The sequence below is a fragment of the Urtica dioica genome, chromosome 6, assembly GCF_054948205.1.
Source record: "Urtica dioica subsp. dioica isolate 48M chromosome 6, U.dioica_male_clone48M_v1_H2, whole genome shotgun sequence".
Classification (NCBI taxonomy): Eukaryota; Viridiplantae; Streptophyta; class Magnoliopsida; order Rosales; family Urticaceae; genus Urtica; species Urtica dioica.
Genome location: NC_142761.1, coordinates 41,149,781 through 41,171,949, shown reverse-complemented (window position 1 = coordinate 41,171,949; position 22,169 = coordinate 41,149,781). Strand labels below are relative to the sequence as shown.

General features: G+C 43.1%; 2 protein-coding genes across 2 annotated transcripts; both read right to left on the bottom strand.

The window, feature by feature from the left end:
* Window positions 1–6,904: 6,904 nt before the first annotated feature.
* Window positions 6,905–8,515, bottom strand: LOC149394203 (G-type lectin S-receptor-like serine/threonine-protein kinase LECRK4). Its single transcript, XM_089618284.1, has 3 exons — window positions 8,486–8,515; window positions 8,012–8,122; window positions 6,905–7,861 (listed from the first exon to the last, which is right to left on the bottom strand). Exons 1-3 carry the CDS (start codon window positions 8,513–8,515, stop codon window positions 6,905–6,907), a joined length of 1,098 nt encoding a protein of 365 aa, XP_089474410.1.
* A 105-nt stretch (window positions 8,516–8,620) lies between these two features.
* Window positions 8,621–16,074, bottom strand: LOC149394202 (G-type lectin S-receptor-like serine/threonine-protein kinase LECRK1). The gene is made up of 6 exons (XM_089618283.1): window positions 14,883–16,074; window positions 11,818–12,021; window positions 11,153–11,436; window positions 10,293–10,633; window positions 10,024–10,082; window positions 8,621–9,707 (listed from the first exon to the last, which is right to left on the bottom strand). Exons 1-6 carry the CDS (start codon window positions 16,072–16,074, stop codon window positions 8,761–8,763), a joined length of 3,027 nt encoding a protein of 1,008 aa, XP_089474409.1. The 3' UTR covers window positions 8,621–8,760.
* Window positions 16,075–22,169: the final 6,095 nt, after the last annotated feature.

Genomic DNA, 22,169 nt, shown 5'->3' with positions numbered 1-22,169 from the left:
CAGCTGGACAGTCTTCTCTTCGAGGAAATACTAGAGCTACAGCCTTCCATGGTGGTTTTTGCAGAGCTTGAGGTTGAAGAATATGGGTTCGATCCTTTTTCGTGAGAATTGAGCCGGGGTTCGATCCTTGTTCGTGAGATTTGGGGATAGAATTTTTTCAATCGAATTTGGGAATAGGAAACCTAATTTTGGTCGTGAGATTTGGGGATATATATGAGCCCTATTTTTTTCTTCAGTTTATGTCCAGGGGTAATAATATAATTTCCTTCTGAATACTGTCCACGTCATCGAGGTTCCTAACAGATCTGTGCAAAAAATAACGGAAGGATTACTTCTGATAAAAAACATAAGTTCAAGGTAAACAGTTGCCACAAATCAGAATACCAGGGGTAAATTGTTACCGACGTCATAGTTAAGGGGGCAATAGTGAAATTTATTCTAAACATTATGGACGATTTGATGATTAATATTTTGTGCATATTAACTACTATTTACAAGTATTAACTACAATTTACAACTATTAATGTAAATTTTGTACATAAGTTTTATGAATATAATTAGTTTTCTTTACTGGAGTAGCATCTTCTTTGTACTATTTCTTCCTATATCACCACATATATTTATTAACAATAAATAATAGGTTAATAAGGTAATTAATTTATGAATATTAAGAGTATTGTAATCAAACACAGACTTGCCATCCAACCTAAACCCTTATTCAGCGTTTTTAATATATAAAATTAACTTTATTATTTGTATTTTTAATTAAATGCTAAATTGATATAATTAATAATACTTCTTTGATTTATTTCTCGGATTATCGCAAATGATATTAACTGGTCCTCATTACGTAATTTAAAATTGGAAAATAAAATTTCCGTGAAAAATTTGGCTAGAATATGACTTAGGAAAAAAAACGTCTTTGTTATTTTATTAAGTGTTTGGATCACTAATTAACTAAAATGTATCGATGCTATATAACATAGTATATGTTTCATAGTGTCTATATAGCTAGAGCACCCTTTTTCATTTGATATATTTAAATATATAATTTTTGTAAGGTAAAAGTATCGAACATTAGGAAATATCGAAAAGTTAGGACCACCGTTAGCATTATTGTCGTTAAAGGACACATGGAAGCAAGATATAAATAAATGAGTATATAAGTGTATATTTAAAAAACATTGAATATTTATACCGCAATTTCTCTAATAATAATAATAATGAATATTTTAGATTCTCGGTTTGATGTTGAACCCATTTCTCAATATATATATATATATATATATATATATATATATATATATATATATATATATATATATATATAATCAAATAAATCTTGCAACCAATTAATCATCCAAAATTTAAGTTAAAAACGCGATTTAAAAGTAAACGAATTCTGTGAAAGGCCTTCAGTTATTTTGTTGGCTCTGATGAGTTTTTCGTTTTATTTTGAAATTCAAGATTATTAGCATTGAGTTATAGTGAATCATAACTATTGATTTCAATCACATACCTTTCCTTCTTAAATTTATGTTGCTTTTATCGACACTAACATATGCATGAAGAATTCCACAAACTATAGAATTTTTAATTAAAATAATCATTAATAGTTTATTAATTATATCAATCTTCAGCGTATAGACAAAAACCTAACAATCGCTATTAACAAAATGATCACGAGCTCAATTTGTAACATTACATTGTTTTCAATGATAAAAATCACATTTATCATGATTATTAAAGGAATTGCGGTATAAATACCTAATTTTTTTGGGTTTATACACTTACATAATAATTCTTTTAAGTTTATTATTCACGTGTTCTTTAACATATTTATTAATGGTGGTTCTAAAAACGTAATTATCGGTAATCGTAAAAAAAAAGTAGTACTTAGCGTATCAAATATAAAATAAAATAATAGATATTTTTGTCGCTATTAACCCTAACATAAATGAGTGGCACTCAACAATCAAAGCTAAATTCATTGTTTTAGAGAAGCAAAACTGATTATAAGGATATAGTTGTTATTACATCCTCTTTTGTTACGAGAAAACGACACCCACACCCACACTTAAAATAGACAACTACGACTTAGTATTTATGTTATAAAAAACATTTATAACGACTTCGTGAAAATATAGCGGGGGCCAAGGCTAACCCTAGCAGTGTTTTACCTCTGCCAATGCACCACGATCAACAAGCACTCCACAACCATCAAAGTTCTGAATCCTCCATCAAGCGAGTGTTGTATTCTTTGGCGTCATATATATATTTATTGTTGTCGCTATAAAAATGGAACAACTATGTAGAACTCGAAAGTCACGAGTCTCGCTTTCCTAGCTCAAGAACGTTCTTCGTATGTTGTAGAGACATGAGAGTGAGGAAAAACAAGCTAGAAGAGTACAGAGGCGGCGCCTCTTGCGTGCTCTCTAATGTTCATCATTAGTCTGATTGCTATGCTTGAGATGGTGGCACATGTATTTATAGAGAATATTTTAGGAGATTTGTGCTCGATCAAAGAAAACCATGTGCAGAGAGTCCTCGGTAGCGTTTTAGACTCTGAAATTGAGTAATTCTATTTTTGACAAAGTTACATGAGTCTCTCTGAGGTGATGGGTATTTATGGTGAGGAGAAGGGCTGAAAAAGCCCTTCTCACCAAAGGCAAGGGGTGTGTGGTGCGAGCCCTTCAGGGTGCCTGCCGCGCCGCGCGATCAGTGGGCATGGAGTTCCATCAGGGTAGTGCAACCCGCGCACCTTGTGATGCGAATTGTGCGCAGATGCTTTATTGGGGCGCACACGAGGGTCAAGCTCTGTTGACTAGCACGGCGCACGCAACTGCTGTGTGCGCGGCTACGGCATGTCCACATGTAGGCTCGGTTTGGGCACATTTTCAATGGACTTTTGACTCATTTTGGCCTATTATGGGTTCTTTGTGAACAAGCTCATTGGGCTTGTTGATCCGGAATTCGTCCCCATGCGTGAATAATTTAATTTTTCGGTTTTTTAAACGACTGACAACATTAGTCCCCTAGTTTTTCGTTCGAGGGTCCCAGGCAATAAACTTCAAAATAATGCCAGAGTTTCAAGGAAAAAAATGGCTCGCTTGATTTTTGCAATCGCGAACGTTTTTTTTTGTACAGCGCGCCTCATGCAGGGCCGTCGCTACGCGAACCTCACACGCATGCGTGGTTGTACCTGCACGAGGCCTAATGTGACTCGTTCATTCTTTTTGTTACATTTTCTAAGTAGGAGTCTGATGAGGACATCTCAAGCATCAATGTGAAGAAAGGCCATGCACTCAACAACAAATTTAGATGTTTTTTTTACTTGTTTGTAACCTCTAGCATTTAATTTTCATTACTTGGTGGTTTTTATTTTCTTAGAGGTTATGGTTATTTATTTTTGTGGTTATGTTTTTTTTCATTCATTTGGTTTTATAACCATTGAATTAGAATATGTAAGGTTTGTGTCTAGAGGTTATTATCTAGACTATATATATATATATATATATATATATATGTGTGTGTGTGTTTGTGTAAAGCTCTAGTATGAGCATCTTGGAAGATATACGAAAAAAAGTGTGTTTGTGTGTTTAGTGAAGATTCTCTTAGTCTAGAACTTATCAAGAATTTGTGATCAAAATTCTTGTGGCGTTCGTCCGATTTATCGACGGGAATTCCGCAACCAATCGTGGCATCATTCGATCCATCCTAATTCGAAGGTTTCGAGCACGAAAGCCTCGTCTATATCCAAACCTTCCGATAGACGGTCCGCTCAAATTGAACTCCGACGAATTCACGTCAAGTGGTATCAGAGCCAATTTCTATCGAAGGTGTCCATTATTTATTTATTTTTTTTCTTCTTTCTCCTCCTATTTTTGTATCTGCATTTGCAACTTAAAAAAAACGAAAAAAACAAAGAATAGAAAAAAAAGAACCAAAAAAAAAAAACAAAAAAAAAGAGAAAAAAAAAAAAAAAAAAAAAAAAAAAAAAAAAACAAAAGAAGAACAAAAAAAATGTCTTACGATGGAAACAACAACGACATGCCGAGGAATTTTGAGTTGCTCCAAGGTTTGATTGAAGATATGAATAGGAGATTCACCATCCTCGAAGAAGCCATACTACGACCTCCCGCACCACCACAAGTTCCACCACCGCAACTTCCACCACCACGAAGTCCTAACCCACCGGCCGTGAGAAGACAACCAAGGTATGCACTCCGTCAATATCCCGACGAGTCCAAGAGCGATGACCAAGGCGAAAACCGACTCCATCGACAAGACTATCAACGTCGAAGACATCGGCGAATACAATCGCCACACCAAAATGACGTCCAAGACGATGAACGGGGGTCGGAAAGAAGTTACGGCCGATATCGAAATCACAATCGAGATGATCTAGCCAACGTCCGAATGAAGGTTCCTCCCTTCTATGGGAAAAATGATCCCGAAGCCTATCTTAATTGGGAGAGAAAAGTCGATATGATTTTTGGCGTCGACGTTGTTCCGAGGCAAGCAAAGTCAAACTCGCGTCCCTTGAATTTTATGACTATGCTTTGGTTTGGTGGGATCAAATGGTATTAAATAGAAAAAAAAATCGCGAACCCGCCATCGACACATGGGAGCAAATGAAGTCAATCATGAGAAAAAGATTTGTGCCAAGCCATTACCACCGAGGAATTTATACCAAACTTCAACGACTCAACCAAGGAAGCCGAAGTGTGGAAGAATACTACCAAGAGATGGAAATGTTGATGAGCCGCGCCGACATCGAGGTGGACCGAGAACAAACAATGGCTCGATTGCTAGCTGGGCTCAATATCGACATCGCCAACGAAGTAGAGCTCCACCACTACGTAGAGCTTGAAGAAATGGTCCACATGGCAAATATCATAGAGAAACAATTAAGAGGAAGAAGCAATCGATCCTTCAAGACCGCCGAAAATACTTCTTGGAAGACGCCCTACCAACACGAGAAGATAAAGGATCAAGCTCCTCCAAAATAGTGGTTCCACCATCGCCCACGCCACTCACTCATGATGTTCAAGACAAGACCGGCATCAACATGTCAAGAAATAGTGACATAAGGTGCTTCAAATGCCAAGGTCGAGGGCACATCGCTAGCCAATGTCCAAACAAGCGCACCATGATCTTGACGGAAAATGGAGAGTACGCCACCGATGAAGAGTCGACGGAAGAACAAGAAGAGAATGAAGAAGATCTGGCCAATGACATCCTAAAAAGTTTCACACTTGTGCTCGCTAAGGAAGATGACGACGCTCAACGAAAAACAATCTTCCAAACACGGTGCTTCATCAAGGACAAGGTACGTAGTTTGATCATTGATGGTGGTAGTTGTACCAACGTGGCTAGTACTACCTTGGTTGACAAGCTTGATTTATCGATGACCAACCACCCACGACCATACAAGCTCCATTGGCTCAACGATAATGGAGGTGTGAAAGTTGTTCAACAAGTTTTCGTTCCATTTAAAATCGGAATATATGAAGACAAGGTTCTTTGCGAGTGGTTCCAATGAAGGCCGGACATTTACTACTCGGACTGCCATGGCAATTCGATCGGAAGGTATCTCACAACGGCTTCACCAACAAGTACACTTTCCGCCACAACCACCGCGACATCACTTTGTCACCACTTTCTCCAAAAGAAATTTTCAAAGACCAACAACAAATGTGCCAAGAAAGTGAGGTAATAAAAAAAATAAAGGAAAAGAAAATTTGATTTGAGGGAAAATCCTTCTCAATCCGGAGGGAATGATGAGGACATCTCAAGCATCAATGTGAAGAAAGGTCAATGCACTCATCAACAAATTTGGATGTTTTTTTTTTACTTGTTTGTAACCTCTAGCTTTTAATTTTCATTACTTGGTGGTCTTTATTTTCTTAGAGGTTATGGTTATTTATTTTTGTGGTTATGTTTTTTTCATTCATTTGGTTTTATAACCATTGAATTAGAATATGTAAGGTTTGTGTCTAGAGGTTATTATCTAGACTATATATATATGTGTGTGTAAGCTCTAGTATGGGCATCTTGGAAGATATATGAAAAAAAGTGTGTTTGTGTGTTTAGTGAGGATTCTCTTGGTCTAGAACTTATCAAGAATTTGTGCTCAAAATTCTTGTGGCGTTCGTCCGATTTATCGACGGGAATTCCGCAACCCATCGTGGCATCATTCGATCCATCCTAATTCGAAGGTTTCGAGCACGAAAGCTTCGTCTATATCCAAACCTTCCGATAGACGGTCCGCTCAAATTGAACTCCGATGAATCTCTCCGACGAATTCACATCAGAGTCGGATTCCTACTTTACGCTTCTTTTATGCCTGTAAAGAAAGGCTCAAGGTCTATGTTTTTGTGCACATAATGAAGCAACAATTTTCTCTCCCGAACATTGACCCCCTGAGGCAGATTTCTCTCACTTGCTTCAGAAAGCCTAGTCATCATGAGAGAGATCTTCCCGAGAACGGTCAGCTATTTGGGAGCCCAGAGAAGATTCCTCTAAACGTGGAGGAGGACTCGAGTGAAGATCATGGCGGCTATCTTGGCTGATTCGGAGGGCAACAACTTCTTTGTTGTGGAGCGGTGCTTGAGGTCTAAGGTCTTGAAGGGCGTGGCCAGCGCGTCATCCAAGTGTTTGGAGAGGACGGCGTGGTTCCCAATCGGCGGCTCTACCGCTCTAAGGAAGTGACTCGTGAGTTCAATTATATTTTTTCCTTATATAAATTGTCAACACTTAACATTATTATTACAAAGAACAAAAATTGTAAAATCCACATTTGACAATTCCTTGTATATCTAATACAAACATGCCAATTATTGTTATTCAAAACCAAAATTTTTAAGTTAAAACATATATATCACGTCAACAAAACAAAACTCTAAGAGAAAAATTGAGGAGATGGTGGGATAGGTATGTCGACAGTGCCTTCAAGCATAAGGAGAACCTTCTTCATGGACGGCCTTAGAGAAGGCTCATCTTGAACGCACCACAACGCAATTTTGATCATCTTCTCTAGTTCCCTTTTTTCAAACATATCTTCAGCCGTAACTAATCTCACCACCTCTCCCATCTCGAAACAACCATAAGCCCACTCTTCAAGCACTTGTTCCTCTTCTGGAAGCTCCCAATCCACATTCCTCCTACAGCATATAATCTCCAAAAGAACAATCCCGAAGCTGTAAACATCTGCTTTCACGGTGATAGGTTGCTTCTGGTGCCACTCCGGAGCCACATAACCTCTTGTCCCTCGAATCCCCGTGTATGTCTTCGTCTGGTCAGCCTGCAAAAGCTTCGCTAGCCCAAAATCTGAAATCTTAGCACACCCGTGCTCATCAATCAGGATGTTCTGAGGCTTGATGTCACAATGGATTATTTGAGTCTTGCACTCCTCGTGAAGGTACATGATCCCTCTACCAATCCCGCTCGCAATCTCAACCCTCTCGTGCCAATTTGGTTGGTTATTAGGCCTTACAAAGAGCATCTTTTCCAACGATCCATTCCTCATGTACTCGTACACTAGAAGCCTATTGGGGCCATCGTGGCAGTATCCAATGAGTCGCACCAAGTTCTTGTGGTTAGTCCGTCCGATCGCCCTCATCTCGTTTCGGAACTCTTGTTCCCCTTCCTCCAGCACTTTCTCGAGCCTCTTAACCGCCACTTCCCTAACACCAACCCCACTACTAATCTCCCCTTTGTACACTGTCCCAAACGACCCTTTCCCGATCTCTTCTTTGAATTCATTAGTAATCCTCTCCATCTCTTTGAATGTAAATGACTTTAGAGTGACCTCTTCCCCGAGAAGTTCCGCATCACGGTTCAGACGAACGACCCTTATCTTTTTTTTTTACAAGACCACAATCACTGAAACGATCATCATGGCTAAGCCTGAGGAAATAAGAAAGATGTTGATGATTAGGAAGTCCATTCGGATCTTACTAGGAGAAGAAATCGCTCCCGCTTTTGGTGCAAGTGGAGTATTATAGACCTTGATGAGAGCAGTATTTGAGACTCCGTACAATCGCCGGCCGTATGTCAAAGGAAACCTCTGCTTCGTACATTTCCCATCTTCGTAAAAAGCAGCCTCACAATTGCAATCCTCCAAACAAGCCCGTCGACAACCATAACCATAAATAAAATGATCTTAGACTTATACGAAAAAGACTCAAAATATTTGTTTGGAGATAAATTTGTTTTTGTAGTTATTTGTTTTTACAATTATTGGTCGCATTAATTTAACAAAATTTGATGCACCATTATCAGTCATCCTTAATTAATAAGCTGTCACGTAAGCAATATGGCTATTTACAGGAAATTAACAAAAGATTGACTAAAAAAAATTGCTAGTGTTTAAGACGGTTACGCAACCAATTATTTGTTGCATTTATTATAACATAAATGAAAAAGAGCTCACCGAAAATAAGATTGTTAGAGCTTTCCTCGCAATCACCGGCTAACGAACCATCAAATCATATATGTACATCATTGTCATTTTTATTTCTTCTTACTAGGCTGTAAGAAAAAGAATATATGTTTAATTACCAGATGGTTCACGAGCCAGCGTTTTCCATATAGGCACTAAATGACATTCTTCCTCGTTGAAATTTACAAATGTTTTTCACATACCATCATTTAATATTTCATCAATCTCACTATTGACAAAATCAAAGAATGGTGAAGATCTTCACATCCCTTGGCTTTGGTTTTATTACATCATATGATCAAATTTTAAAAAAATCATGTGTTGGTAAGAGAGAATGAATTTGACGCTGGAGGGTTTGGTGTGTGTGTTATTCCTTCCATCATCAACAAAATGTTCTTGATCATTGGACGCAGAGACGGATCTTCTTGAGTGCACCAAAGAGCGACTTTGATCATCTTCTCGAGTTCATCCATGTCGACCTCTTCAACGCCCACCAACTTCCTCAGCGCTCCGCTCTGATAGCAACTGTAAACCCAATCTTCCAAGATCGCCTCCTCCACCGGAATATCCGAAACCACGCTTTTTCGGCAACATATGATCTCGAGCAAAACAATCCCGTAGCTGTAGACATCGGCTTTGACTGTGACGGGTTGTCTTTTGTGCCACTCGGGCGCCACGTACCCTCTGGTCCCTCTAATCCCCGTGTCGGTCTTACTCTGATCTTGCATCAAAAACTTGGTCAACCCAAAATCCGATATCTTTGCTACACCTTTGTGGTCGATCAAAATGTTCTGAGGCTTTATGTTGCAGTGGATGATCTGTGACTCGCACTCCTCGTGGAGGTATAGAATCCCTCTTGCGATGCCACGAGCCATTCCGAGCCTCTCGCTCCAGCTTGGACGGCTTTGTTGCTTGAAGAGAACGTCTGCGAGCGACCCGTTGACAATGTACTCGTATACCAAGAGCCTGTTTGATCCTTCGCGGCAATAGCCAAGCAATTGCACTAGATTCTTGTGATGGCTTCTCGCTATGGCTCTGACCTCGTTGTGGAATTCCCTATCGCCTTCTTCCAACACTTTCTCTAGCTTCTTCACCGCGACTTCCCTCTCATTGACCCCAATCGTGATCTTCCCTCTATACACCGTCCCGAATGACCCTCTACCGATTTCTTCCTTGAATTCACCCGTAATTCTCTTTAGCTCTCTGAAAGTAAAAGACTTGAGAACGACCTCTTTGTTAGCTTTAATCTCGTACACGTAGCCTTATTAATTTCAGTTATTTTTATTTTCAGCAAATAACACGTTCAACTTGTGAACGTTGCTTGACCAGGTGTTTAGGATCGTGACCGAGAATGTAGGCCACTAACCCATGTTTTTCTTTTTTTTCCCTCAACGCTTGTTTTTTCCCTTTTATAAATTGAGCAATGAAATATCAGAAAAGCTGCACATTTTGACAGCACAAAAACAAACTCTTTGTTGTTCTATATATATATATATATATATATATATATATATATATATATATATATATATATATATATATATATATATATTCTTCTTTTCAGGTTCTGCAACTACAAGTGGTATCAGAGCATTTGGTGTTCGATCCAAGACTCTGTAGCTGTTTGGTGTTCGATCTGTTTCGGCAATGGCAGGACAAGGAGAGGAAGGCAGCAACAACAAGGCGGCGATTTCATCTCCGCCGAAGGCACGGCTGAGCAGCGGTGGCAGCGGCGAATTGCGCGTCGTGGAGCGAGTCGTCAGGGAGAGCGACGGTGCAGCGCACTTTCCGGCCCTCACGCGGACCAACTACGCGGACTGGGCGATCCTCATGAAGGTGCAACTACAAGCGCAAGGCTTGTGGGATGTCGTCGAAGATGGCCCCGGTGATCTCCTTGAAGACCGGCGAGCCATGTCGGTGCTGCTCCGGGCAGTACCGCCAGAGCTGATCCGAACCCTCGGCGCTAAAGACACGGCGAAGGAAGCTTGGGACACGCTCAAAATCATGCGGGTCGGTGTCGAGCGTGTCCGGGAGGCCAAGGCGCAAACACGTTGGACGGAGTTCGAGTACCTCGCATTCAAGGATGGAGAGGGGGTGGAGTCTTTCGGCATTTGGCTCACGGCAATTGTCAACGACCTCGAGGTGTTGGGCGATCCGGTGACCGAGCACAAGGCAGTACTCAAATTCCTTCGGAGCGTGCCACGTGCATACAAACAGATGGCCATGGCGATCAAGTCACTTGTGGATCTCAAGACTTTATCCATCGAAGAGCTCACGGGTCGGCTCCTAGTCGTGGAGGAGCGCGGCGAACTCAACGACCCCCCGCCTTCCAGCAGCCGCCTACTCCTCACGGAGGAAGAATGGCAAGCCCGACAGCGACAACGCGAGAGTGGGCAAGGCTCCTCCGGAGGCAGCGACAAGAAGGGCAAGGCTTCGGCAAAAACAAGGTCGTCCGGCTGGGACAAGGCAAAGTCTTCATCGAGCAGCGGCGGCGGCAACGGCGAACGCAAGAAGGGCAATTGTCGCTATTGCGGCAAAGCCGGACATTGGGCTAAGGAGTGTCGCAAGGCGAAGCGCGATCGAGAGCAGCAACAGCAAGCCAACCTCGCGCGCGCTGAGTCGGGAGAAGACGAGGAACCAGCTCTCCTCATGACGCAGATTTGTACGCTCACAAAGGCTGCCGACGACGAGTCCGAGGCGGTGTACTTGAACGAGGAGAAGGTGGTGCCCGTGAATGCGGCCGATGGCGTGTGGTATCTCGACACCGGTGCGAGTAGTCACATGACCGGCGACGAGAAAGCGTTCACGGTCCACGACAAGACCGTACATGGAAAGGTGCATTTTGGAGACAACTCGGTGGTGACCATACGCGGCAGGGGAACAATCATGTTCCAGTGCCTCACCGGCGATCACCGCATCCTCTCCGATGTGTACTACATCCCAAGTCTGCGGAGCAACATCATCTCGCTCGGGCAGCTTGACGAGAATGGCTGCAAGGTAATCATCGAAGGTGGAGTGCTCTGCATCTTTGACCGTGCACGCAAGGTGCTCGCTCGGGTCTCACGCACTCGCAACCGGCTCTACACTTTGAATTTGAGCCTTGCGATGCCGGTGAGTTTGCTGACATAAAAGGATGATGTTGCTGGGTTGTGGCACGCCCGTTTCGGACATCTACACTTTCGCGCTCTACGAAACCTTGCAAACAAGGAGATGGCACGAGGCATTCCCAACATCGAGCACGTGGAGGAATTCTGTGATGGGTGTGCACTCGGGAAGCAACACCGAACTTCGTTTCCGCAAGCCATGACATTTCGAGCTCAACGTCCGCTAGAGTTGGTGCACATCGATCTATGCGGCCCGATCACACCGACAACCGCAAGTGGCAAGAGGTACTTCCTTCTCATAGTCGATGACTTTAGTCGATATATGTGGCTCGAGATGCTCAGGACAAAGGACGAGGCATTCCGCTACTTCAAGAAGATCAAAGTGGCAGCCGAGGCCGAGAGCGAGTGCAAGTTGCTCGCGTTCCGTTCCGACCGCGGTGGCGAGTTCAATTCCGGCGAATTCATGGAGTTCTGCGAGGAGCATGGCATGAAGCACAACATCACGGCGCCTTACTCACCGCAACAAAACGGCGTGGTGGAGAGACGCAACCAGACGGTGGTCGAGATGGCGCGCTGTCTTATGAAGTCGATGACTGTGCCAGGGATGTTCTGGGGAGAGGCGGTGAAGACTGCGGCATACCTCCTCAACCGCGCCCCAACGAGGAGCGTGGAAGGCATGACACCTTACGAGGCGTGGCACAAGAAGAAGCCAAGCGTGCACCATCTGCGAACTTTCGGATGCGTTGCACACGTCAAGAACCTCGGGCCGGGCATACACAAGCTTGCAGATCGCTCGACGCCGGGGGTGTTCGTGGGCTACGAGGATGGCGCGAAGGCTTACCGAGTGTACGATCCGGTAAGGAAGCGGTTGTACGTGACAAGGGACGTCACCTTCGAGGAACGTCGTGTTTGGAGCTGGGAGACATCGGGCGAAGAAGAGACAAGATCAGCCCCTACCACGTTCACCGTGATCTACACCACGGAGACCAGCAAGGCGGCAACTTCTCCACCGTCCACTCCATCTCTCGAGACCTCAACTCCGAAAGCCGAACCGCGAACACCTACACCTATGCCGATGCAGACTCAGTGGGTCACGCCACCAACGCACGACGATGCCCGCGACACCGATTCCGGGCCTCGACACTACCATCTTGTCAGTGACTTGTACAACACCACCAATGAAGTTGTCGGCGTCGAAGAGAGCGGCCTTTGTTACTTAGCCGCTGAAGAGCCGACGAGTGTGGGAGACGCGCTTGCCGACCCATCTTGGAGGAATGCCATGGAGGACGAGGTGAAGTCTATCGTAGACAACAAGACATGGGAGCTCGCGTCACTTCCAACAGGCCACCGCGCCATCGGGCTCAAGTGGGTGTTCAAAGTAAAAAAGGACCCCGCCGGAAACATCGTGAAGCACAAGGCGAGACTCGTTGCCAAAGGGTACGCGTAGCGTCAAGGGGTGGACTTCGAGGAAGTTTTCGCTCCAGTGGCGAGGATGGAGACGGTGCGCTTGCTACTCGCTCTCGTGGCGCACGGCAAGTGGCAGGTGCACCACATGGACGTGAAGTCAGCGTTCTTGAACGGCGATCTCGCGGAGGAGGTCTACGTTCAACAACCACCGGGCTTCATCGACACCGACAACGATCGCAAGGTTCTCAGGCTACGCAAGGCATTGTACGGGCTCCGACAAGCGCCGCGTGCGTGGAACTCAAAGTTGGACGCCTCCCTTGCATCTCTCGGTTTCACAAGATGTCCGCTCGAGCACGCCATCTATCGGAGAGGTGATTCTCATTCTTTTTTGCTTGTGGGTGTTTATGTGGACGATTTAATCATTACGGGCACAAGTGTTCAAGACATCTTCAAGTTCAAAGCACAGATGCAGCAAATGTTCAAGATGAGCGACCTCGGTCTCCTTAGTTATTACTTGGGGATCGAGGTGTGTCAAGGAGATGGAGAAATCACGGTGTGCCAGGGAGCGTACGCGGCAAAGATCTTGGAGCATGCTAGCATGGGTGGCTGCAACCCATGTCACACGCCGATGGAGAATCGACTTCGTTTAAGTAAACATGACGGGAGCGCGGCTGTGGACACAACAAAGTACCGGAGCGTAATCGGCAGCCTCCGCTACCTGGTCAACACACGGCCAGATATTGCTCACGCGGTGGGCATTGCCAGCCGATACATGGAGGCGCCAAGTACGCAACATTGGGCTGCGATCAAGCAAATACTCAGGTACATACAAGGTACGCTGAGCTATGGGTGTTGTTACAAGTCGGGAGGAGGAGAAGCTGCTTTGATCGGCTACAGCGACAGTGACCTCGCCGGCGATGTCGACGACCGAAAGAGCACTTCCGGGATAGCTTTCTTCGTCGGGAGCAGCATCGTGTCATGGACCTCGTAGAAGCAGAAGATCGTGGCTCAGTCTTCCTGCGAGGCAGATTACGTCGCAGCGGCGACCGCGGCGTGTCAAGGCGTTTGGCTCGGCCGTCTCATCGGCGAGCTAGTCGGGCGCGAGGAACTGAAGTTCAAACTTTTGGTGGATAACAAGTCGGCCATTGCTCTTTGCAAAAACCCGGTGCATCATGAGAGGAGCAAGCACATCGACACCAAATTCCATTACATTCGGGAGTGCATCGAGGGCGGAAGGATGGAGGTTGACCACGTTGGTACTGATTGCCAACTAGCAGACATTCTGACAAAGGCATTAGCTCGGAACAAGTTCATCGAGATGCGTCAAAATCTCGGCGTCAAACAAATTAATGGCGTGTAGCGAGCTTAAGGGGGTGATTAATTAGCTTTAATCTCGTACACGTAGCCTTATTAATTTCAGTTATTTTTATTTTCAGCAAATAACACGTTCAACTTGTGAACGTTGCTTGACCAAGTGTTTAGGATCGTGACCGAGAATGTAGGCCACTAACCCATGTTTTTCTTTTTTTTTTTCCCTCAACGCTTGTTTTTTCCCTTTTATAAATTGAGCAATGAAATATCAGAAAAACTGCACATTTTGACAGCACCAAAACAAACTCTCTGTTGTTCTATATATATTACTACATACGTGTGTATATATATATATATATATATATATATATATATATATATATATATATATATTCTTCTTTTCAGGTTCTGCAACTACACTCTTCTCCGAGGAATTCCACGTTGCGGCGTGGACGTTCTGGCCTCGTGTGGGATCGCGTCTTGTTTTTGCAGTAGAACACTGTCACTGAAACGGCCATCATGACGAAGCTCAAGGAAACGAGAAAGACGATGGTGATCGAGATGCCCATTTGGATCTTTCTGCCGGATCGGGGAGGTAAAGGAGTGTATACTACCTTGATGAGAGCCATATTCGAGTCGCTGAGGGAGCCTTTGTTTCTGACAACTCCCTTCTTTGTAAAACGCAGCTTCGCAGTTGCAATCTTCCAAGCAAGCCTTGATGCAACCGTCCTTGTCGGAAACTGCAACGGACGAGTAGTCATTTCCAACCCAAATCGTGTTGGCTAGCTCGTCCATCCTTACTGAATCGCTCCCGCAGCTATACGCCACGGAATTCCTCTCGCAACCGGCGGTCCAATTCCCTTTCTGGACAAAATCGAACCCACTAACACACCTGCAATCCGCCTCCTGATCATTCATCACGCAAAACCCGTTCAACCCGCACAACCCCTTGGGAGCACACTTATCGTCCGTGGAAGACCACTCGACTGACCAACGCTTGTTCTTGTACAAGTGCACGCGTAATATCCCGTCCGCGTCGAACCTCACGAGAATGGATGTACCGGAATACTCCGCAGCGGTGACGTTGTGAATCGTGACTCCGCTAGAGTTCACCAAGAACAGCTTCGCTTTGTCGTCGAAAACCAGGGTCACATTCGGTCCACTCCCAGGCGTCCCCGACGCCCAGTAAGCATAAGGCCCGGTGTCTGGAGTTTTAACCGGGTACTGAACGAGGTTCCCGTCTTCTTGCATCTTCAGCCGGAAGATTCCGGAAGAGTGATCGTCCGGCGATGCGCTGGAAACAAGCTCGTTGTTCTGCGTGAGGCTCTGGCCGGGCAAGAGGGTGTCGGTCGGGTAGTCGAAGCTCTGCCATATCACACGTCCGCTGGAGTTGTACATCACGAAGTTACCAGAGTCGAGCATCGAGGCCGATGAAGCGGGTTGGGCTTGGTCTCCAATGAATTCTTGGCTTTGCTCCGTTTTGAGGACGAGTCCTCCTTCGGAATTGAATTGCAGTGTCGCGTTTGCGGGGACCGGAGGGTTGTCCCTGTTGAACGTCCAGACGACGGTCTTTTCGGGGATTCCGGCGAGGAATATTCCGACGGCGAAGCCGTTGCCTTGTTGGTAGAACCCGAAGGCGTACATACCGGAGCTCGACAGCCATGAGGTTTGAGTAGGCGTAAGAAAAGAGCCTTGTGTGATGTTTGATGGTCTTCGTTGTTGAGCTTCTGAACAAGTCAGTGCTAATGAGAGTATTACTAGGATGGTTATTTTGAGAAAACCACTCATTTTGTTTTGCTGTTGCATTGCATCCGAGTTTATTAAATAATTTCGGAGTCAACCAAGTCAATGTAGAAATACATCATTTCTTTCTGCGTGAGACGTGGAATAGAGGTCGTGGGTGAATTTCTGACCAGTGACCACTTGTGTGAAAGTTTGTCAAACACGTTAATAAATGTGACGCTTCTGTGACCCATGGAAAATTTTAACACGACTTTTTAAAACTGAGTTCAGGCCGTCTATTATTTCTAGAACGCGGTTATGTTATTTTTTTTTTTTTTTATTATCAATTTTTGTAGGTTTTTTTTTTCTCTTCCTGGAACTTGACGAGATTTTGAATTTACATAATTAATATTTCTAAAATGTAATAATCCTGATTATTTAAAAGTGTTAGCATAGCGTTGATTATAGCTTGGGCAGAATAACGGTAATAAAAATTTGATGCGCCACAAATTTTTTAAGGATGACTGATAATGGTGCATCAAATTTTGTTAAATTAATGCGACCAATAATTGTAAAAACAAATAACTACAAAAACAAATTTATCTCCAAACAAATATTTTGAGTCTTTTTCGTATAAGTCTAAGATCATTGTATTTATTATAACATAAATGAAAAAGAGCTCACCGAAAATAAGAAGATTGTTAGAGCTTTCCTCGCAATCACCGGCTACTGAACCATCAAATCATAGATGCAATGACGGAGCCAGGAAAGCCCACCAGGGGGGGCTAATTTGAAAAAAAAAATTCAGGGGGGGCTTGATTGTAAAAAATTTATAAAAATTGGGCCAAAAGTATAAATTTTCAAGGGAAAATGGGCAAAAAGTGCAAAAAAAAAAATTTTGACCCCCCTGGGCCTATACTGGCTCCGTTATTTCTTCTTACAAGGCTGTAAGAAAAAGAATATATGTTTAATTACCTGATGGTTCACGAGCCAGCGTTTTCCATGTAGGCACTATATGACATTCTTCCTCGTTGAAATTTACAAATGTTTTTCACATACCATCATTTAATATTTCATCAATCTCACTATTGACAAAATCAAAGAATGGTGAAGATCTTCACATCCCTTGGCTTTGGTTTTATTACATCATATGATCAAATTTTAAAAAATCATGTGTTGGTAAGAGAGAATGAATTTGACGCTGGAGGGTTTGGTGTGTGTGTTATTCCTTCCATCCAGGGCCGGTTCAATGATTGTTGAGGCCTTAAGCGAAACATTAAAATGAGGCCTTACAAAAATAAATAAATATAAAATTCAAAAGTAATAGTATGACTTTTTTAACAGCAATTTTTAATTTTGTCTTCTTAAATTAAAAGGAAAAAAAAATGTATTTGGGTTCGTGATTTTCGGTACTCGTCTTTCCGGAACGGCAATACCGAGAAAGTCGTCTCTGATCTCCCACCCATGGGCTGTTGAGTCCGTTACGGCTCTATCTACCCTCGATCGATCGGTTTGTTGAATTGTTGAGCTATTTTGTTGAATCAGTACTAATTCGCGAATCAGTTAATTAATTAACTAACTGAATTGAGTTAGAATAATTAATTAACTGATTGGTTGAATTAAGAATTAGTTTAGGTTTTGATTTTTTTTTTTTTTTTTGTGAGTAAAGTTAATTTACTAACTGACTGAATTAGGAATTATGTTAATTAATTGAATGCTTTGAATATGAATTAACTTAAGTTCTTATTTTTGTAAATTTTTTGTGAATTTCCAATCCAAACATTTAGTTAATTAATTAGCGTAACTCAATTCAGTCTGTTAATTAATTAACTGATTCGCGAAGGGTATAATTGTCTGCTAAGAAAAAATGGGCTATTTCCTTAATTAAATGAAACTTAGGTTATTCCCCTAACAAGAAGTGTTAAATGGGCTAATGACAACATATTTCACATAGTTTATTTTATAAAAAATTCGAGGCCTTTTTTTAAAACTTTTTTCACAAAAAATTTGGGGCCTTAAGCCTTTGCTTAAGTGGCCTACCATTAGGGCTGGCCCTGCTTCCATCATCAACAAAATGCTCTTGATCATTGGACGCAGAGACGGATCTTCTTGAGTGCACCAAAGAGCAACTTTGATCATCTTCTCGAGTTCATCGATGTCGACCTCTTCAACGCCCACCAACTTCCTCAGCGCTCCGCTCTGATAGCAACTGTAAACCCAATCTTCCAAGATCGCCTCCTCCACCGGAATATCCGAAACCACGCTTTTTCGGCAGCATATGATCTCGAGCAAAACAATCCCGTAGCTGTAGACATCGGCTTTGACTGTGACGGGTTGTCTTTTGTGCCACTCGGGCGCCACGTACCCTCTGGTCCCTCTGATCCCCGTGTCGGTCTTACTCTGATCTTGCATCAAAAACTTGGTCAACCCAAAATCCGATATCTTTGCTACACCTTTGTGGTCGATCAAAATTGTAAAGCATAAACTGAGAGAGAAAGAGTGGGAAATTCTGTTTGGATGAATTTGAAAACTGTATATTCGATGATTCAAAATACAGAGAGCTTTGACCTTTTATAGGTAAGCTATACAAATACAAACGACACATAGTAAGTAAACGACGACTAAGATAGCTAAAGCATTACAAACGACATGTAGTCTAAACGACACATAACTATCTTAGTCGTAACAGCCCCCCTGAAGTTAAGCTAGGCAAGTAATGTGAGAGACACATTTACATTGCTGAGATTAACTTGTCTCGCAAGAAACGAAACCTCGGTATTGACAACGCCTTTGTGAAGACATCGGCGATCTGATCTTCAGTGGGAACGTACCGGATTTCAAGCTCCTTGGCCATTACCTTGTCCCTGACGAAGTGCACATCGACCTCAATACGCTTTGTACGTGCATGAAACACAGGATTAGAGGCCAGATATGTAGCTCCCACATTATCACACCAAAGAATTGGCTGACTTGATGCTTTCAAGCCCAACTCACTCAACAAACTCTGAATCCATGCAATTTCAGAAGTCGCTTCAGCAACTGCTCTATATTCAGCTTCACAGCTGGATCTAGAGACTACTTTCTGCTTTCTTGAGCACCAGTTGATCAGACTACTTCCCATGTACACACAATACCCAGTAGTGCTTCGTCTGTCATCAGTTGAGCCAGCCCAGTCAGCATCAGAGAAACACACCAGACTTAGTGCCTTTGCAGGACTTGGCTGAGAAAACTGAAGTCCCTGATCAAGAGATCCACTGAGGTAGCGTAGAAGTCTTTTACAGGTAGACCAGTGCTCTGTAGTAGGTGCTTTCAAGAACTGGCTTAACTTGTTTACTGGATAGGCAATATCAGGCCTAGTGAGTGTTAGGTACTGCAATGCCCCAATTGTACTCCGATAGAGCTGAGGTTGGTCCAGTACATCACCCCCCTCAACCGAAAGCTTTTTACTTTGACACATTGGAGTAGGAGAAGGCGTAGCACCAAGCATACCAGTCTTGACAAGCAGGTCTGTGGTGTACTTGCGCTGAGTCAAGTGATAACCTAAGCCATGTTTCACAACCTCAAAGCCAAGAAAGAAATTCACTGCTCCGAGATCTTTTAGGGCAAATTGAGAGTTGAGAGATGTCACAACACCACGTAGAACAGCAACATCAGCTCCTGTGATCAGAATATCATCCACATACACCAGCAGCAGGATGAGATCATTACCAATTCCTCTGTAAAAGAGAGAACTGTCTGAGGTAGAACCACGAAACCCAAGATCATGTAAGGCATGTTTCAGCTGATCAAACCAGGCACGTGGCGCCTGTTTAAGTCCATAAAGTGCCTTCTTCAAGTGACAAACATGATCTGGGCGTGTGGGATCTTCAAATCCTTTTGGCTGAGTCATAAACACAGTTTCTGAAAGTACTCCATTCAGAAACGCATTAGTGACATCAACCTGCTGAACTGGCCAACCAAAAGTTGTAGCTAGAGAGAAGAGAATGCGAATGGTGGAGTGTTTGGCAACAGGACTAAAGGTATCAAAATAGTCTATGCATGCATTCTGTTGAAACCCTCTAGCCACAAGCCGAGCTTTCAGTTTATCTAGGGAGCCATCTGATTTAAGTTTGGTACGAAACACCCATTTGTTGCTGATTATGTTCATATCAGGCTTAGCAGGTACAAGATCCCAAGTCCTATTTCTCATAAGAGCATCAAATTCAGAATTCATTCCCTGCTGCCACTCAGGGTTAGAAAGGGCCTCTTGGACTGTTTGTGGTTCACTGGGAATCAATACTCTACAGTAAGTGCCCTAGGTTTGAAGACACCAAGCTGAGAACGAGTAACCATGGTATGAGTTCTGAGTGGAAAGTCAGGGAAGGGATCAACATGAGAAGGTTGTGCAGGGGGATCAGACTGAGGAGGGGAAGTAGATGAGGATGGAGAAGATTGAGTATGAGCAGAAGAAGTGGGATGATTTGTAGGTGGAGATGAAGATTGAGGAGTATGAGATGAAGATTGAGGAGTATGAGATGTAGATGAACTAGCACCTACAGTAGGAAAGTGAAAGGGAGTAGGTGATGGGACAGTAACTGAGGTGGGTTGTGTTTGAAATAAAGACTTATAGGGAAATTCAGATTCATCAAACACAGCATCTCGGACAATGTAAACACGACCAGACGAAGACAGACATTTATAACCCTTGTGATGACCAGTGGGGCCAAGATAAACACATTTTGAGGATTTGAACTGAAGCTTGTTTGTGTTGTATGGACGGAGAAAAGGAAAACATGCACAGCCAAAAATTCTTACTTTGGAGAAGTCAGGAGACTTGGCATATAAGACATAAAATGGTGACTGATTTTGAAGAACAGGGGTTGGAAGAACATTGATGAGAGACACTGAGGTAAAAAATGCATCCCACCAGTATTTTGATGGAAGATCAGACTGTGCTAAAAGAGTAAGACCAGTTTGTGTGATGTGTTGGTGTTTTCGTTCTGAGATACCATTTTGCTGATGAATATGAGGACAGGAATGAATGTGTTGAATACCAGACTTGGCAAGAAAGGGCATGATTGATCTATACTCTCCACCCCAGTCAGTGTGGAGAGTTTTGATTTTGTGAGAAAAGTGTCTGTCAACAAAAGCATTGAAATTCAAGAATATTTGACATGTCTCAGACTTTTGTTTTAAGGGAAAAATCCATGTAAATCTACTGAAATCATCCACAAAGATTACATAATAACGATAACCATCTCTTGATTGTGTAGGAGCTGGTCCCCACAAGTCAGAGTGAACAAGCTGAAAAGGATGAGAAGTTTTTGACAAAGAACTTGGAAAAGGTTTTTGATGCATTTTACCAAGTATACAAGGAGGACAAAGAGTCGACTATTTTATTTCATGAATTGAATGTGAAATGACATGACTGAGCACAGAAGAGGATGGATGCCCCAACCTCTTGTGCCAAAGAGAAATATTTGAGTTTTTCTTAGTACACGGAATATTACAGTGATTGAGATTAGAATTACTTTCAAGACTACTATTACAAGCAAAAGACTGAATTGAAAATTGAGAAGACTCTGCAGCTGAGGACTTGTGAAGAAGACTTGACTGTGGAGGACTGGACTTGAGAGGACTTGACTGTGGAGGACTTGACTGGAGAGATGACAAGGTTGAAACAGCTGGAGACACAACATGACTTGCTTGACCGGACTTGACAAAAGAGGAGAGATGAAGTTGATAAAGGCCATTCCTAAGCTCACCTCGGGCAAGAGTCTTTCTTGAGCATTTATCCTTAATCAGACAACAATCAGAATGAAACTCAATGAATACCTTATTGTCATTTGTGAATTGAGAAATACTTAGCAGGTTTTTGGTTATCTGTGGTACTCTGAGGATTTTGGAGAGCTTTAGATGGTTAGTGGCAGCAGGTATATGAATTATTGAATCGCCTATATGAGAAATAGAAAGAAGAGATCCATTACCTACTGCAAGTTTTCCCTTGCCTTTGTAGTCAGTCTGAAGTGTCAAGTTGTCAAGTTCAGCCGTCACATGGTTTGTGGCTCCACTGTCAAGTAGCCAAGCAGCATTTGCTATGTGACCTGTCTGAGGAGCATAACTGGAGGCATAATTGACTTGTGGTTGAGGCAGCACATAATGAGACGAGGCTTGAGCTGAGGACTGCTTAGGACTCGGAG

Coding starts and splice junctions, on each gene's coding strand:
- LOC149394203 (XM_089618284.1), bottom strand. CDS start 8,515: ATGACAATGATGTACATATATGATTTGATG. Junction 8,123..8,485: donor TGTACATATATGATTTGATG/GTTCGTTAGCCG, acceptor GCTTGTTTGGAG/GATTGCAATTGTGAGGCTGC. Junction 7,862..8,011: donor CAAATACTGCTCTCATCAAG/GTCTATAATACT, acceptor TAAAAAAAAAAG/ATAAGGGTCGTTCGTCTGAA.
- LOC149394202 (XM_089618283.1), bottom strand. CDS start 16,074: ATGCAACAGCAAAACAAAATGAGTGGTTTTCTCAAAATAACCATCCTA. Junction 11,437..11,817: donor ACCTCTTGCCACTTGCGGTT/GTCGGTGTGATC, acceptor ATTACCTTGCAG/CCATTCTCGTCAAGCTGCCC. Junction 10,083..10,292: donor ATCCCACAAGCCTTGCGCTT/GTAGTTGCACCT, acceptor TTGCCGAAACAG/ATCGAACACCAAACAGCTAC.